The 17,220-nt window shown below is 40.6% G+C and overlaps 1 protein-coding gene across 7 annotated transcripts in view; it reads right to left on the reverse strand.

Moving 5' to 3' along the window:
* Nucleotides 1–2,239: 2,239 nt before the first annotated feature.
* LOC308608751 (integrator complex subunit 6-like) overlaps nucleotides 2,240–17,220 on the reverse strand; it is a 50,297-nt gene continuing 35,316 nt past the window's right edge. For 4 of the 7 annotated variants that reach the window (XM_081222049.1, XM_081222051.1, XM_081222047.1 and 1 more), the window contains 9 exons: nucleotides 15,048–15,142; nucleotides 13,961–14,080; nucleotides 11,538–11,756; nucleotides 10,376–10,499; nucleotides 8,882–9,024; nucleotides 7,005–7,239; nucleotides 4,901–5,275; nucleotides 3,934–4,027; nucleotides 2,240–3,218 (listed from right to left, as the gene is read on the reverse strand). In XM_081222049.1, the coding sequence (XP_081078175.1) occupies nucleotides 3,116–3,218; nucleotides 3,934–4,027; nucleotides 4,901–5,275; nucleotides 7,005–7,239; nucleotides 8,882–9,024; nucleotides 10,376–10,499; nucleotides 11,538–11,756; nucleotides 13,961–14,080; nucleotides 15,048–15,142 (1,508 nt within the window). In that variant the 3' untranslated portion in view covers nucleotides 2,240–3,115. The remainder of the gene's footprint in view (nucleotides 3,219–3,933; nucleotides 4,028–4,900; nucleotides 5,276–7,004; nucleotides 7,240–8,881; nucleotides 9,025–10,375; nucleotides 10,500–11,537; nucleotides 11,757–13,960; nucleotides 14,081–15,047; nucleotides 15,143–17,220) is intronic. The other 3 variants (XM_081222048.1, XM_081222053.1, XM_081222050.1) reach the window with 3 other exon arrangements.

Below are 17,220 nucleotides of genomic sequence, written 5' to 3' on the forward strand. Positions count from 1 at the left end.
GATGAATGATGCTGAGCTTCTTTTCATGTGCTTGTTGGCCATGTGTATATGTTCTTTGGAGATATGTCTTTTCAAGTTCTTTGCCTATTTCTTCCTTAGATTATCTTTATGTTGTTGAGTTGAAATAATTCTATTTATATAATGGACACTAGACCCTTATCAGATATGTGCTTTGCAAATATTTCCCCCTATCCTATGGGCTGCCCTGTCACACTCTCTTGATTGAGTCCTTTGACGCACAAGAGCTTTGAATTTTAATGAAGTCAAATTATATTTTTCTTTTGTTGCTTGTGTGTTTGGTGTCTTATTTAAGAAACCATTGCCAAATCCAAGGTCATAAACTACTACTCCAAAGTTTCCTTCTTAGAATTTTATGGTTTTAACTCTTATAGGTAGGTACTGATTCATTTTAATTAATTTTGGTATATGGTATGAGGTGAGGGTCCGACTTCTGTTACTGATTTCTGGTTTGACTCCGTTATGGCAAAGAAGATTTGTTGTATGATTTCAATGTTATAAAATTTATTGAGACTTGTTTTGAGGCTTAATATATGGTCAACCCTGGAGAATATTCCATGAGTACCTGAGAAGAATATGTACTTTGCTGTTGTGGTGTGGGGTGTTGTATAGGTGTCTATTAGACCTAATTGGTTTATAGTGCTGTTCAAGTCCTCTATTTCCTTACTGATCTCCTTTTTTATTAAATATAATTTTATTTATTGATTTATTTTTGGCTGCGCGTGGGCTTTCTCTACTTGTGGTGAGTGGGGCCTACTCTTCGTTGCGGTGAGTGGGCGTCTCTTGTGGTGGCTTCTCTTGTTGCGGAGCATGGGCTCTAGGCGCACGGGCTTCAGTAGTTGTGGCACGTGGGCTCCATAATTGTGGCTCGTGGGCTCTAGAGCACAGGTTCAGTAGCTGTGGCACATGGGCTTAGTTGCTCCTCAGCATGTGGGATCATCCCGGACCAGGGCTTGGACCCATGTCCTTGCATTGGCAGGCGGATTCTTAACCACTGCACCACCAGGGAAGTCCCTCCTTACTGATCTTCTAACTAGTTGTTCTTGTCATTTATTTTCCCGACCCTAAAGGTTAGCCAGAGGTGAAATCTTATGGTCTTCTCTGGTCTTTTCTGACTGAGTCCTGCCCTGGGCATGCACATGGCTTTCTACATACACACATATACATGGGAGCATTTCAAAGCCCTTCTTCTCCAAAGTATCTCACTCCTCAGTTTTTCTTTCCAGGATTCAGGCATGTCTGTTGTTTGCCGTAAGCATCAGCAGCTTACTCACTTGCCTTTCAATGTTTCTGAGGAATATCCTTCACATAGCTGTTTCTCCACTCTAAAAGAGCTTAGAGTTAAGACAACAGAAAAGCAAAAAATCCCCTTGCGTCAGTCATTCAGGAAGCCTTCTAGACAGCTTTAAACAAACACAATTCCTTGGGAGTAAGGTCTACTCTCCTCCCTCCTGAGCCAGGAACCCTCACTTGGGATGCAGGCTGACATCTTCAAGACCACTGCTCTACTAGGGAAGGGCTGGGGCAAGAATAACTTAAAATGCCAGCAAATTCTCCTGTCACATTTCATGGCTCTTCTTCAGACTTAACATTCGCATGGTTGCTGTAAACTGCTGATGATCTTCCAGAGTTCCAATAAACTTGATTCCGATCATTGTTTTCCCAGTGTTTCCAGTGTTTCTGGAGTACCCTACTCAGAGTGCCCTACACCACCATGTTCACCAATATCACTCAGTTCCGTGAGTGACGTTTTGAAGTTTACATCCTTCTGCTAACATCTTAATTTAACAGTGTGGCGGCTTCCCTGGTGGCGCAGTGGTTGGGAAGCCACCTGCCAAGGCAGGGGACATGGATTCGAGCCCTGGCCCAGAAAGATCCCACATGCCACAGAGTAACTAAGCCCATGTGCCACAACTACTAAGCCTGCACTCTAGAGCCCCTAAGCCACAACTACTGAAGCCCGCATGCCTAAAGCCCGTGCTCCACAACAAGAGAAGGCACTGCAATGAAAGCCCGTGCACCGCAACAAAGAGTAGCCCCTGTTCGTGGCAACTACAGAAAGCCCGCGTGCAGCAACGGAGGACCCAATGCAGCCAAAAAATAAAGAAGTAAAGAAATAAAATAAATCTATTAAAAACAACAACAGTGTGCACTTTTTTTCTGAAAGGAATAACAAATCAGAAGAAACAGAAAGCTAGAAAATTCTCTAGCATCAGGAACCTTGTGAAAAATCAATAAAATGATTTATTTTATATATGCAAGTCAAAATCTCTTTGTACACTTAAATTTTGCAAATTAATACAAAGATAACAATACTGCTCCATATAAACCTTTGTATAAACATTAAAGGAAATATATCCATTATTTTTCCTTTTAGTGATTCTGAAGCACAGAATGCACAAGTCCACCTGAAGACGTTCTGTCGTCACATGCCAGAACAAATGTCAGGGGTTGAGGCAGCCTCAGGTGCACTTTGTAATGTCTCTAAACAAAATAGAACAGAGTTGGAGGTAGATTGTTTGGTGACTCCCCCTGACCCTCCCACGGAGAAATAAGTTACCCAAATAGCAGCTTACTTACTCTTTGATCCAAACTGTCCTGAATATTGCATGGTTTTAAAGGCACAACTAGGAATGGTTGAAAACTTTGTTCAGCACACACAAGATTACCAGTTGGCCTCTGAACACCTATTCTTTCTAAAGGACATAGTAAGAGCACCAAGTAGTGCCCCACCTGCACGTGGCCCCTAGTCACTCTGGAAATGCCCAGGACGGCCAAGTTCAAGAGTGAACCCTTATCACATGTGGTAGGGGCGACAGGGTTGACTGATTTTAACCTGCTGGCTTAATAACATCACCTTCCTCAATTGGGAAAAGTAACAACAAAACAACCAACTAATACTTTCAAAGAAAACTCATAGGGCAAAAGCCAGCTTTTCCCACCAGAGAATCTGAAAACAAAAAGCTCCACTTCTTTTTCTTAGCCTCTGGAAGGCAGTTCCCTTGACTAAAACATCGTAGGTTTTTAAACAATATCTCATTCTATCCTACAGCACAGAACACTTATTCATTTTTCCTCCTTGGTCTTTGCGTTAACATCATAATCTCCTGTTGATGTGATTAACGTTCTTGAGAAGGTGATGGGATTCTATTTTTTCTAGTACCTTCTCAAGGTACTGAATTAAGACTCGTCTTTTGAACCTAAAAAAGAAAAAGAAATTTTATTAATCAAAAGGTCCTTAAAGCATTTATGAAGCACGAGGCACCGTGCAGGGTACAAAGTGGGACTGGCAATTCACATGGGAAATAGATAATATATGTCCGTGTAAACATAGGGCTTAGCTAACACCGAGATTACCAGCTGAGAGGCGAAGCCCACCTCAGACTGTGAGGAGTGCAGAAGGCTCCACAGACCTGGATGAATGAGTTGGCCTCAGGTAGTATTAATCTAGACGCCTCTGCAGACAGCCGTAACTATGACTGAGGGCCAGGGCTTAGGAAAGCAAGGCAGGACTTCCCTGGTGGCACAGTGGTTAAGAATCCGCCTGCCAATGCAGGGGACATGGGTTCGAGCCCTGGTCTGGGAAGATCCCCCATGCTGCGGAGCAACTAAGCCCGTGAGCCACAACTACTGAGTCCGCATGCCACAACTACTGAAGCCCACGTGCCTAGAGCCCGTGCTCCGCAACGAGAGAAGCCACTACAATGAGAAGCAACAAAGAGTAGACCGCTCGCTGCAAGTTGAGAAAGCCCGTGCACAGCAACGAAGACCCAACGCAGCCAAAAATTAATTAAATAATTAATTTTAAGAAAAGAAAAAAAAAGCAAGGCAACACCAATCCCTCTGCCTGTCTTGCGTTGGGCCCTCCTGCTTAAAAAAAAAAAAACAGAATGAAGAGTTCCTCTTTACACTCACCTTGCAGCTTCCTTGATGGTAAATTCAATAAATTGTTTCCTCACTGCAAGAGGTCCTTGCACTCCTTCAAGCAAAATGAAAATTCTTTCATACTCTGAAGATATTAAAAAAATTAGTATTTTGAAAAATATGGATGAAACATAAAATTCAATCTTTACACATCATCAGTAATCATTCCTTGAGTGTGGAAAGTTAGGTATAGTTTTATTTGAAACACTCAAATCAAGACATCTGAACATATCTGCTAGGGAAACTCTAAACAATAATTAAATGTGATCTGCTGAATAATGGTCCCCCAAATTGTCCATGTCCTAATTCTGAGAACCTGTGAACATGTTACCTTATATGGCAAAAGAGACTTTACTTTGCAGATGTGATTAAGTTATGGCTCTTGAGATGGGGAGATTATCCATCTTTATACATGTTGCCCAACGTAACCACAAATAACTTTATAAAAGGGAGGCAGTAGAGCTGGTCAGAAAGAAAAGATGTAAGGGTGGGAGCAGAGGTTAGAGAGGAGAGAAGGGGCTAAGTTGCTGGCTTGAAGATGGAGGAAGGGCCCACGAGCGAAGGAACACAGGCAGCCTGTAGAAGCTGGAAGAGGCAAGGAAACAGATTCTCCCTAGAGCCTGCAGAAGGAACCCTGGCCTGCCAGCACCTTCATGCTAGCCCAATGAAAATAATTTCAGACCTGACTTCCACAACTCTAAGATAATACAGTTTTGAGCCACGAAGTTTGCGATAACTGGTTACAGCAGCAAAAGGAAACTATTACAGCAAGTAAGGGGAAAAAGAGAAAGGTGTATTTGGGTCTTTTTTTAGGTAAGGCAGGAGGAATCATTTTAAATTATGTGAAAACCCAATACTTCCCAAAAATGCACCTCAAGAGATACCTTGAATCTATTCTGAATCCTAACAGGAAAGGGACCGCCATTATATTATTAACAGATGTTCTTTCACTACTTACTTCGCCCAAATTTTCGAACTTCCTTCATTAACTGGTGTTTTATATCAGCATTGATTCCTTGTGCCATAGCAGGAGTTATTTGCGATGTATTTGGCCCAGTTTCCAAAGCAGATGTTGCCGAGACTTTTCGATCATCTACAGAGACATTGCAGATCTTGGTTCCTCCTACGAGTGCATTACTACCAGGATTGTGCATCAGGTCATCTTTCCTGAGACTAGTGAAATCATCAGACAGAGAATCCACTTGGTCGGGCAGGATACTATCTCCTGCCACATTCACAAGCTCTGGGGCAGCAGACTTTGACAAGAAGCCATCGGGTGGGATTGGACCATATTCCGTCTTCACCTCATCAGCATCGTGAGTGGCAGTAACATCTGGAAACCAAATTAACAAGTGGAGCTGTGACATAGGTGCATTATGGCAACCCCACAGGGACATCTCAGTGCTCCTCAGTTTTGAGGAAATTGTTTCATAAAGCAAGAGGATGTACCAGATGGAGCCTGAGACCCCTCAAATTGAGCTCAGGAAGGTAATACGACAGACGCACTTTCTTCTCTTCGTGGCACCATGAATACACATGGAAACCAAGTAAGACAGTACAACTAATAAAGAGGCTCAGGTCCCTGGTGCTGAGGGTTTAGCTGCAGCTTGTGCCTTACAAGCTGAAAAGCAGCACGTCTCACTTGGTGTCATGATTTCTGTCCTTTACCTATGAAATGCCATGCTCTACCGAGCTTGACATCAGATTATATGGCCCCCCCGCCAAACTCCCGCCTCTCTCCCTCAAAAGTTCTGAGGAAACACAGGGGGTGGCCATTAGATCTGAAGGTTCTGTATGGCCTCCATCACCCCACCCCAAATCCCTGTCAGTATATGATCCTCCTCATCCATCTTTTCTCTCTCGGAAGCGTGAGTTTCTTTTTACTCCAGGTCTGACACCTCTTCTCCATTGACTCGTCCTGCTCTGTGCTGGGGGCCGTGCCAGGAGCTGGGGAGCGGCAGCCAACAGGACAGATGCCACCAATACCCGCCCTTATGGAGCTTCCATGCTCATGGGGAGGCCAGGCAGTAAGTGTACAATGATCCAACAAAATTATTACAGTTTGAATTCGTGTTAGGGAAGAAGTAAGCAGGGATGGGACAGAGAGCAGGAGGGGGAGCCCCAGTGCACCACGTGTTCGGGAAGTCCCTCCTGAGGAGGCGTCCTTTGGGCAGAGCCTGGAGGAGGAGAGAGAGCCGGCCTGTGCACATGCAGAGGAAGACCTCCAGGCTGCGGCAAGGGCAGGTGCAGAGCCCCGGGGAGGGGACTGGCCAGGGAGCACAGAGCAAAAGACAGAGGCAGAGAGAGCAAGGAGGAGAAGACAGGCCACGTGTTAGGAGAGGTTGGCGGGGCCAGGTCGTGCACAGCTGGTAGACCAGAGTCGGGAGCTCAGATTGTGTTCTGAGTGCCTGGGAAAGGTGATGATGGGTCTTCAGGATGGAAGTGGCATGATCTCATTTCTGTGTTGGCGTGATCACTTTGTCTGCAGGGCAGGAAGTGACTTAGATGTGGAGAAGATGGGAAGTAGGGAAATCAGATAAGAAGCTATTGGAGTAGCTTGGTGTCATGAGGGCAGCACAGATCAGAGGAATGGTGACAAAGTGGGATGCGGGATTCATATTGGGCATCATCCAGTGGAATGGAGGAGGCTGGGTCAGACTGCACTGGGTTGGAGCATAGAGAGGAATTGAGGACACAGAGCACACATGCAGACCCATCCGTTATTGAGCCCATTTGCTCCTACTGACTCAGCAACTCCAAATGGCTGCACTTCCTTCCGCCTTGCCCTGGCAAAGCAAACAGGCGTATCTCTTGCCATTTCTCCAACTTGTGTTAATTACTATGTAAGTACGGATCTTCCTCCCCTCATATATATTGAGATCCTTGAAACACGGTCTCCACTCCCCATGGGGCCCTTTGTACCTACCACATAGATGGTTTAATAACGGTTTACTTAATGAACAAAATCTGAATACAAAAGAAATGAATACAAAGGAAAAGAAAATTGTTTAGTGTCTTAGTCCTCTAGGGGCCATAAGGAAATCACAACCACTACTCTATACCTGTATGTACAAGGGTGGGTTTTATGAGGTTTGGATAAGATGGGAACCACGAGGCTGAGGGTGGTCCCTTTCCGCCCACGTGGTTAGTTACAGTAGGTGGTGTTTGTGGTTTCCTCAACAGCAGGGACATACTCCGCCTTCTCTTAGATGTCAGAGGACTGCTGGGTTCTCCAGGACGTTTCACTTTGTTTTGTGGCCCTGTTACAAACTCATCTGCTTCATCAATCATCATTCCCTAGAAAACATCAATGAACATATTCCATTAAAGACAACACTGCAAGAACTCTTCACATGCATATACAATCATACGCTACATCAGCAATATAGATCTTAATCATGGGCCAAAGATTTGCCATACCCCACAGAGACTGTTCTCAGAAAACGCTACTCAATTTCAATCTAGTTTAAGTGGAACAAGGAGGAAACTTGTTGTAAGGTCAAACATAACACAATCATGATTAACCAGAAAGCTTGGGGAATGAGCAACTCGATGAGAGTTCCAAAGTGGGAATGAACCCACAGTGACCTTTCTGAAGATACAAACCATTTTGCATCAACCCTTGGTAAGGGAAATCATTCCCTTTTGTGTGCTTTAAACGCGTCCTTAAGAAATATTGATAGTTACTGTACAGAATGCTGCATGAAAATGGTGAGGGGCAGGTAGATGGAAAATGTCATTCCCCCAACAGCAATCTCACAGAGATTCAAATACGTCCACCTTGGTGCTGGACAGAAATGAGGGAGGGGGCTTTTCACCCTTGGGAATAGATAAAAGATGAGAGCCAGCGGTATAGAAGGTTAACTAAAAGCTGTTCTCATCCAAGGATGAGAACCCAAGAATGTGCGCTCCCATTATTTGAATAAAATCATGATAAATGACTTTTCCAAAGCATTTCCCAAAGCAAAACAGTACATAAAGGGGAAAACATAGTCACTGAGCATGTACCACGTGTCAGGTAATGTTCTAAATGGTGTACGGGTACTAACTCAATACTCCAGAGCTCTGTTAGTTAGGTGTCATAGTTATCTCCAGTGCTACAAATGAGGAAACCAAGACACAGAAAGATTAAGAAAAACTCCAGTTAATTGAAGATTCAGGTGAAGCAGAATACCTTTCAGTCTACTTTTGTTACAGAAGACATTATTGCATGGTCTGCACCTTTATAACAATGGTCTCCTCCATGAATGCAGATATAATCTCCATTTGTCTTCATGCTTATATGGTCAAGTCAGTATATCTCTCACTTATACACACAGAGATACACACACACACACATGCGTGCACACACACACATCTCACATGTATATCTCAGGCACACATCTCACATGTAGAAGAAGCCAACAAGGCAACACCACTTAGTACTTCATATTTCAAGAGGAATACTTTATAACTGTCTAGATACAGCACTAGAGATCTGAATAATGTAAACAGAGGAAATAAATGGTGATCTGAATATTAAAGGAATTAGTGTGTGGAGGTGGGAACAAATACAGACTCTGGAGCTGGAAAGACGGGGGTTCAAATCCTGGCTCTTATCAGTGTGTCACTCGGGGTGAACCATTTGACCACTATGAGCTGTGATTTCATATTATAGGGCAGATAGTAGTACTCATCTGCAGTTGTGAGCGCTCAATGTTATCACTTAAAATATCAGCTCCTACTACGTACGCAATAAATGCCAACTATCACTTTTTTTTAACCAACACACCCTTGCATAAGGAGGCTCCCACTTGCCATTCACAAAGAGCCCTGGAGGCATATTTTATCTCTTAAACAAACAGAAGGAGAACCTCTGATTTACGTACATGTTGCCAAGAAGAAAGGAATTATTGCAAGAATATCACGATTTAGGCAGACATAGAAATAGATATCCCACCTTCTTATCTTGTTTAAATGGATTGCCAAAAGTATGTAGTCTTTTTGGTTGATCTGGATCAATCTCTCGAAGTGGAGAAGCCAGTGTCTTTAGATATTCCTGATAGTTACCCATTTGTGCGACTGGAACACTATGAAGGGAATCTGCAAAATCACCGGAAAAGCAACAGATACTATACAGCAGAAGTGTGTGGTCCTTTTGAGAGGACATGATCATAGTCTGATTTAGCATTGTGTATCTTGGCAACCGATAGTCTAAAATCTTGAATCTAGCAGCCTAGGATCTAAAATCATCTCTCTTCATCCCATTATCACTCAGTCTACCATCACTACGGCCTATAAGCTCAAATCCCTAGGGCAAGAACAACTGCCTCACTCTTCATACCAGGTTTGAGAATGGGCTGACATTCCCTATACCACCATCCCAACTCAAAACCCCATATTTTGTGTTTTAAAGAGCCTAGGCTCAGGGCTTCCCTGGTGGCGCAGTGGTTAAGAATCCACCTGCCAATGCAGGGGACATGGGTTCAAGCCCTGGTTCGGGAAGATCCCACATGCCATGGAGCAGCTAAGCCTGCGCGCCACAACTACTGAAGCCTGCACTCTAGAGCCCGTGCTCTGCAACAAGAGAAGCCGCCGCAATGAGAAGCCTGCGCACCGCAACGAAGAGTAGCCCCTGCTCACCGCAACTAGAGAAAGCCCGCACGCAGCAACGAAGACCCAACGCAGCCAAAAATAAAATTAAATTAAAAAATAAATTTATTTTAAAAAAAGGAGCCTAGGCTCCATGGTTTTCTCTTATCATCCAGAGAATCTTGGTTAGTGGGCCTCACCCTCTCGGAAAATTTGATTAGATCTACAGGCTCTCTTCCTAGAAAAGTCCCCCCCTGCCAAAACAACAAAAACAAGAACAAAATGATGTATAATTTCAGGAGGTTGGTCAGGCTAAGATTTGCACATTTTAATGGACAAATGACCCTGCTTAAAACGAGCAAAATGGAGTAAAGGGGAATTACACACCGTCACCAATTATCCTAGACAATATCAGGTTCATTCTTTTCCTGTAAATGAGGAACTTGGATTCATCACAGTAGGCTGGGCGGTATAGCGTCGGGGCATGCAATTTCCGGAATCTGATAGACCTAGGTTCTGCCACTTTCCAACTCACTAAACCTGGGCAAACTACTAAAATGCTCACTCTCAGTTCCAATGTCCATAAAAATGGTCATAAAAACAGCATCTATCTCATGGGGTTGTTTTGAGACTTACAAGAGCTAAAACGTGTAGTGTAATATATGCACCGATTAATGCACACTTCCCCTTAAACCCAAGAACAGTAAATTTGTGCCTGGGTAGCTGAAGGGATTCAGGGAAAAGAGGCATTATAGATATTAAAGTATTACAAAATAACTTACTTGTTATGCAATAAACATCTTCATGAGAGTCAGACTTGACATTTTCCTAATCAACAAAAAGTACTTCTTTGTTCACTTACCTTCATCTTGACCAACAATAAACTTGTGTGTTTTCAGCAGATTGGATCGCATTCTGGTTAACTGGTCTAAAAGACCTCTACGTGGAATATCATAAGCATTTCTATATGTCTGAGGTTTCAAATCCTATTTGAAATGAAATAATTTCAGTTACTCCTGAGGCTTTTAATATAGAAATATAATTCCTAATCCTCTTAAAATCTTAGTGAAGAGAGGGATATTCCTTACAGCTAACTACAGTAGAATTTTGTCAGTGGAAAATTTGCCTTCGCTGGCTCTGTTCTGAATTCTAATACACCCACAGAGCATTAAAGCCACTGGGAATATCCTTTTTCAATACGTCATTTAAAACATCAAATCCTGAGATTTGTGCCGCGGGCAGCCTTGCAGGCCCACTGTTTGTAATCTATATGTAGTCCGCCGGCAGCCACGGAGGTGAGCTGCTGGGATGTCCATCCGGGAAGCAGTGGCTGATCCTACAAGGGCTGCAGTGATCTGAGCACCTCCAGCCCCAGTACCTTTGGGATCTGGGGCAGCATTGGAGCCCAGGCTGTGCTCTTCCCCAGGCTGCCCCCAGCCAGTGATGGAGAATGATGGGGGATGTTAGGGCCTGGCCAGTTCTGCCCAACGTGGACCTCCTTTATGGGAAATCATGGCGCCAGCCTTCCCTTCTGGGCTGGTTAAGATTTTCTACAAGCTATACTGATGTCTGAGGCTCTTCATACCCATTCCTCCTTCCTTCCCCCATCCTCTCACAAGTGTTAGTCCAGCAGTGTAATCTGGTGGTTAGCAGACATTTGGTCCTGTCCAAAATGTCTGTACAACATTTGGTCCACGCCAGAGGTCCTTGATAATTGGTCACACTTGGTCCTGTCCAAAATGTCCAAGGAGACAAGTGGTCCACACCAAAGGGTCCTTGATATTTGGTTCTGTCCCAAACCATTTGACATGAACCAAATATGTGCATGGATATGTTTTGGATCGAACCAGATTTCAAGGACCTTTTGGTGTGGACCAAATGTCTTATGGACATTCTGTATAGGACCAAATGTTCTGCAAGGGATCTGAAAGCTCTCTCTGCTTACTCTTGTTCCTTCTCCCCTTTATCTTTCACAGACCTTACCACCCCCCTACCCCAAACAAGCTATTTATGTCACAGTTTACCTTGTTTAAGAGCCCTACTTGGAAGCCGGCAAATTCTTTGGTATTCAATTCTGCCAGTCTCGGTGCTGTTTCTCCTATGATTTCTTTCAACAGTTTTCTAAAATTTTTATTGTGAGTCAAGGACACTCCACCTCCAGAATGATTTTTCACTTTGATTCCAATTTCCTGGGGAGGTTTCTTCCCCACTGATGCTAGTATTCGTTCTGACTCTAGTTTGGTCTAAAATGAAAGTACATGGTACGTTATGAAAAGATCTATACTATCACTATTGTTTTTACTACTTAAGAAAGATAATACTTTAAGAACCCCATTGAACAAATTTCAATCGCAAATCACAGAAAAACGGATAATTAAACATTTTCCTGTGCTTCTCTGTACTACCACAGCAAACAGAGAGAGGGGGCTAGAAAGACAAATAATACACTTTTTTTCTCTTGTCTAGTGTCAAAATTATGATTGAATCATGGAGAGAATGAAAACCATGGGTAAGAATTACATTCATAGACATGTAAAGTCACATTTTGTTACTGTAAAATCTAGTCTAAGTCAACATATTCATTTCGGACCCAGACATAAAGGGTAAAACTCTGTATTTATAAAAGTACACTAGTGCTAAAATTCAGATTACATAGATTGCATTATATCTGAAAAAAAACTTATAGTGTTTATTTCTAATATCAGACCACCCCCCAAAAAGTAATACTTAACAAATATTACCAAGTAAATAATTTGTAATATGTACTCAGTAAGCTTCTTACTAACTCACAACAAAAAAATCCTCTTAATAGACACTATTATACCATATTGATAAATATTGCTTGAGAATGTACTGTAGCAATATATTTGTGCATATTTCGTGATTTACATACATCTGAGATGGTTCAAAGAACACTGGTGACATAGAGTTATTAAATTAGTAATTAAATTAGTAATTAGAGCTAGTATAAATTAGTAATGGTCTTTTCTTTTTCTCTAAAAGGTGGAATTCCACCAATGTCCAGTAAGCCCAAATTAATTTTGAATTTCTTGTGGTTTGGTCAGAGATATTCATAAATTTTCCCTAATTATTGGAATTAAGTATGTTTATTATCTTTTTAAAAATTTAGTCATGAAATAAGGGATAAGAGCAAATGAAGGGTCTGTTTCCACAAATTGGTCCTGAAAGGTCATTGATAAAACTATACAAGCAACGTGTCCCAGAAAGCCCCAGAACTTGCATGAGTTTCAACTCTGTTCACTATTCTTCCTTCTGGCCATACCCTGCTGACACAGCCTTAAAGGCCTAAGGTAAACATCAAATAAAAAAATATAAATCAATAGATCAATCAATAAATAAATAACCAAAACAAAACATTTAACAACAACAAAAATCTTTTAGCAGAGAGGGAAAGGGGTTAAGGGGACACTTGATAGATCAGAAATCTGGGTTTGCCTTTACTTTCTTTTGCATTTATGAGCACACTGGTCTGGTAGGAGCTGGTAAACTCCAGACTATACTTAAGTTTTTGCCAGTTCCTAGCAAGGTGTGTCAGCATCCCAAATTGTGGAGTCATTTTAGTTCTTTGGTGTCAGAAATCTGACACTTATTTGCTCTGACACTTATTTGATCTGTTTTCTAAAGGCCCAACTTTGAAACATATCCAACTTGAAGCATTATTGTCACTGCAAATGCTACTACTATTCCCTACCTGGGAATACATTTGTGCACAAGAAGAAAGTAAAGCTGCTGCATTAATTTGTCATACAACATAACACATTTGTATGGCAGTAAAGCTCTAACTCAGTAGTTCTCAAACATTTCCACCCTGCAAGAATGGGCTAGGTAGAGGTGAGAAGTATGATAAGTAGGGGTGAGTGGAGGATGAGGTACTAATAGAGAGGGGCAGGCAAGGGACAAGGTGAATAATGGCAAATGAGGTGGGGGAACAGATGGAGGGCCTGTCACCCTCCAGTGTGAGGAACACTGGTCTCATCTCCCCCTCTCCAAGAAAAAGCATACTGATATTTATTGCCTAAAAACGCATTTCAGGCAAGTCATTAATCACACCATGCCTCAGTGTGCTGACCTAAAAAGGGGGATGCTCTAGCCCAACGTGATTTGAGGAGAAACTAGGTTGAGGATAGACAAAATGTGACCCATGGATAATTCTATTAAGCCTCTGCCCCTCCTAGGCCACAAAATATCAACCAGCTTGTGGGTAGAACAAACTGGCAAGCGAAAGGAGAAATGGCACAGCATCAAATGATACTGACAGACCCTTAACTGCAGTTTAATGGTGAAGCTAGAAGCCATAGAGAATCACATTATTACTAATCCATAAAGTGTAGAAATATATACACATTTAATTTGAAAATTACAGTTATACTAAAGAATAAGGAAATGCACTTCTGAGGGCAAAGGATTTTTGTTTGTTTGTTTTTACCAATACTACCTGTTGGCTGAGTTTTTTAAGGTAAGAGATAACACTGTAACTAAGTCCACAATCTAAATTATCTGATATCAGATTTGGAGCTCCCATCATCCTTAGTGCTTTCTTTAATGGCTATAAGGAAACAAAATACACAACAGTAAGAATAGAATAAATCTTAAAATACTCAAACTTCAGTTATAAGGGGCAAAGGGACATGATTCATTTCTTAGAAGTCAAGGTGCTGCACATAAAACCAAACATGGAACATTAAAAAGTGGCAATGAAAATAGCAGAAAAGTAAGGAGCAGAAAGTAAAAAAAATCAGAAGAGAGTGGGATAAGAAGAGCAAGTAACAGCAAATTCAAACAGGTAAATTGCTTTCAGTCTTAATTCCCAAGTCATAAAATCATTTCACATTGCATTTTATTGTGCACCCCATTCCTGCCATGGTAAATACTAACACACCCCAATTTCTCCTCCCAGTGACACCAGTGGTACCACTTAAGGTTCTGCCTTTTCACCTCTAGAAACTTGGCTTAAAGTTTACCACATCCACCTCTGAAATGATTTTGATAATCTTGATTTAGATTATATGACTAGTTCAAAATAATTATGAATATTTTTTCTCAAATTGTAAAAATCCAAATGACACCAAGTGATTTTTTACTCTTTTTGGATTCCCTCTAACCAGTGCCCCTACTTCATGCTGTGTCTAGGACACATTTAACAAGCCATAAGTAAATATAATGTCTTCAGGTTGTTTGTTTTTTTTTCAGAGGAAAACCCAATAGTGCGAATTTCTAGAGTTAAAAAGGGAAGTTGATATAATACATAAATCCAGTCCTATTTTTCTTAAATTCCAAAATTATAATTTTACAAGGTTAGTTTTTATAAGAGAAACATAGATGTGTTTTATAACAATAACCATGGCAGTTAAAGGAAATAAAATAAGCAGTTCTCTTTTGTGCCGCCATGACATCTCCAAGCCCTTACACATAATTTGAGAAGACAATGGCGACCCAAATTTACAAATTAAAAAAAAAAACTATCTTATTTCAGGGGTGAAGTTTTTGATTGATTGGATAGAGTTAATACATACTAATAAGTAGTATGGAGGCAGAGTTTTTAAGTAGCTGTCGAAAGCCTGTCGCCACTTCACATTTGGCTTAAGCTTGTGAACTTTAAACAAGTCATCTGCAAGAGAAAATCCAAGAAAATATTATACTATTCCAGCCCTAAATTCCAAGATCTAAATCAAGCAACCCACATCTATTATATCATTTCCTAGAAATTTTCAGTTTCAATTACATTAGATGAACATTTCATTGGAGTTTATTTGATTATCTTTTTTTGGTACTATGCACCAAAATTATATATAGCAGTTTTCTAGAAAATGAAATAAATTCTCAGGTTACATATTCATCTTCCATCTGTGAAGCTACATAAAATATAATATTAAGACACTGACTCTGATCTATGTGAAATATTATCTTACATATTGGTAACTCTAGTGTAGTAACTTTCACCTGAGAAGGAATCCATGGTCACTGGTGGATGGAATATTTCTTTTATTTAAATAGAAAATGTTAAAACAACAACAACAAAATGAATTCATAGATACAGAGAATAGATTGGTGGTTGCCAGGGGTGGGGGTGGTGTGAAATGGGTGAAGGGGGTCAAATGGTACAGACTTCCAGTTATAAGATAAATAAGTTATGGGGACGTAATGTACAACGTGATGATTATAGTTAACTACACTGTAGTGCATATTTGAAAGCTGCGAAGAGAGTAGATCTTAATATTTCTCATCACAAGGAAAGAATTGGAACTATGTGCGGTGATGGATGTTAACTAGATTTATTGTGGTGATCATTTTGCATTATATACAAATAACGAATCATTATGTTGCACACCTGAAACTAATAGAATATGTCAATTACACCTCAATAATTTCTGGGCAATGATGGCATGCTCTAAATTACGTTTTGGATTCTCCTTAATCAGTGTATATTTTGTTTATACATATTTCCCCCCTCTTCATTTCCTTCATTTCAGTGGTCAGGCATTTTGAGCCAAACTTTCGGTCTCTCAAACATTAGTTAACAGTTGGCTGATGGCACTAGTAAAAGCAAGTAGAGATGTATGTTGAAGTTGAAAATTCTGTACAACTAAGTATGGTTCTTGAATATGGTGTATTATTAACACAACTAAAGATATTTTCCTTAAAAAAGCAGATATCCCGTATATTTTTACACTCAAATTTAATTATTTAAATAATCGAAATGCATTGTATACACTACATGGAAAATTCCCAAAATACCTCATTATTTCCTTCCAAGGATAAATTTTTTAATGTAATAATTCAAAATTGATATCCCCAGACATCAACCAACATGAACCTGCCACACTTACTATAAATATCAAAGACATTATAAATTCACTCTCTATATTGTTTCTTCATGTTTTACTGGCTTTTATCCAAAAAATAAATGCTTTCCTTCCAGGAACAAAACCATCCCTATGCCATATGCACAATTTTCTCTACAAATAGGGCTATTCTTTGAAATTCTAAATTTATTTGGTTAAGAAAAGCAACTACATATTTTCTTCCTTTTATTACTATAATAAATTATTCACTCCTGCTGAAACTAATTTAAATGAATTTACAAAGTCATAAAATGTAGGTCTTTTGTTCTTTTGGTACAGGGTAGAAAGAACAAAGGAAAAAAGATCTGAAGAGATTTCTGGCTCATTTTAGCATGCAAGTCCTTTAAAGACCATTCATACCTTGACAGAAAGGAATGGGAGACTGTGGAAATATCCTGTTATACCATGTCTTTGTGTGAAGTCTGTAGGGAATTAGGCAGATTTTGGAAACTAACTGACAAATGTAAATACCACAAGACTGAAGAGACATTTAGATATAAATAGATTAGACAATGAGAGTCAACAATAGTCTTAATATTTCTAACAATGCCAATTGCAATGATTCAACCCAGGAGCCAATTTAGTCTAATTACTTCTTGTCGGATTTATTTTTTAATGGGGGCGAGAGGAAAAAAGAAAATCTTCCACAGACTACATCAAGGGTAGAGAGCAGTTAGGGTGACATGGCTTTAGTCACTATCTTTGTAGCTCAGAAAATGATTTCCATGGTATTAGATTTCCATTCACATGCAGTCTCCAGGATGGTACAGTAAAATATCATAAACAATCAGCTCATCCACATTTGAAAGATGAGATGAGAGTGTGGAACGAGAGTAAAATGACA

The sequence above is a fragment of the Mesoplodon bidens genome, assembly GCF_964165515.1.
Source record: "Mesoplodon bidens genome assembly, chromosome: X".
Classification (NCBI taxonomy): Eukaryota; Metazoa; Chordata; class Mammalia; order Artiodactyla; family Ziphiidae; genus Mesoplodon; species Mesoplodon bidens.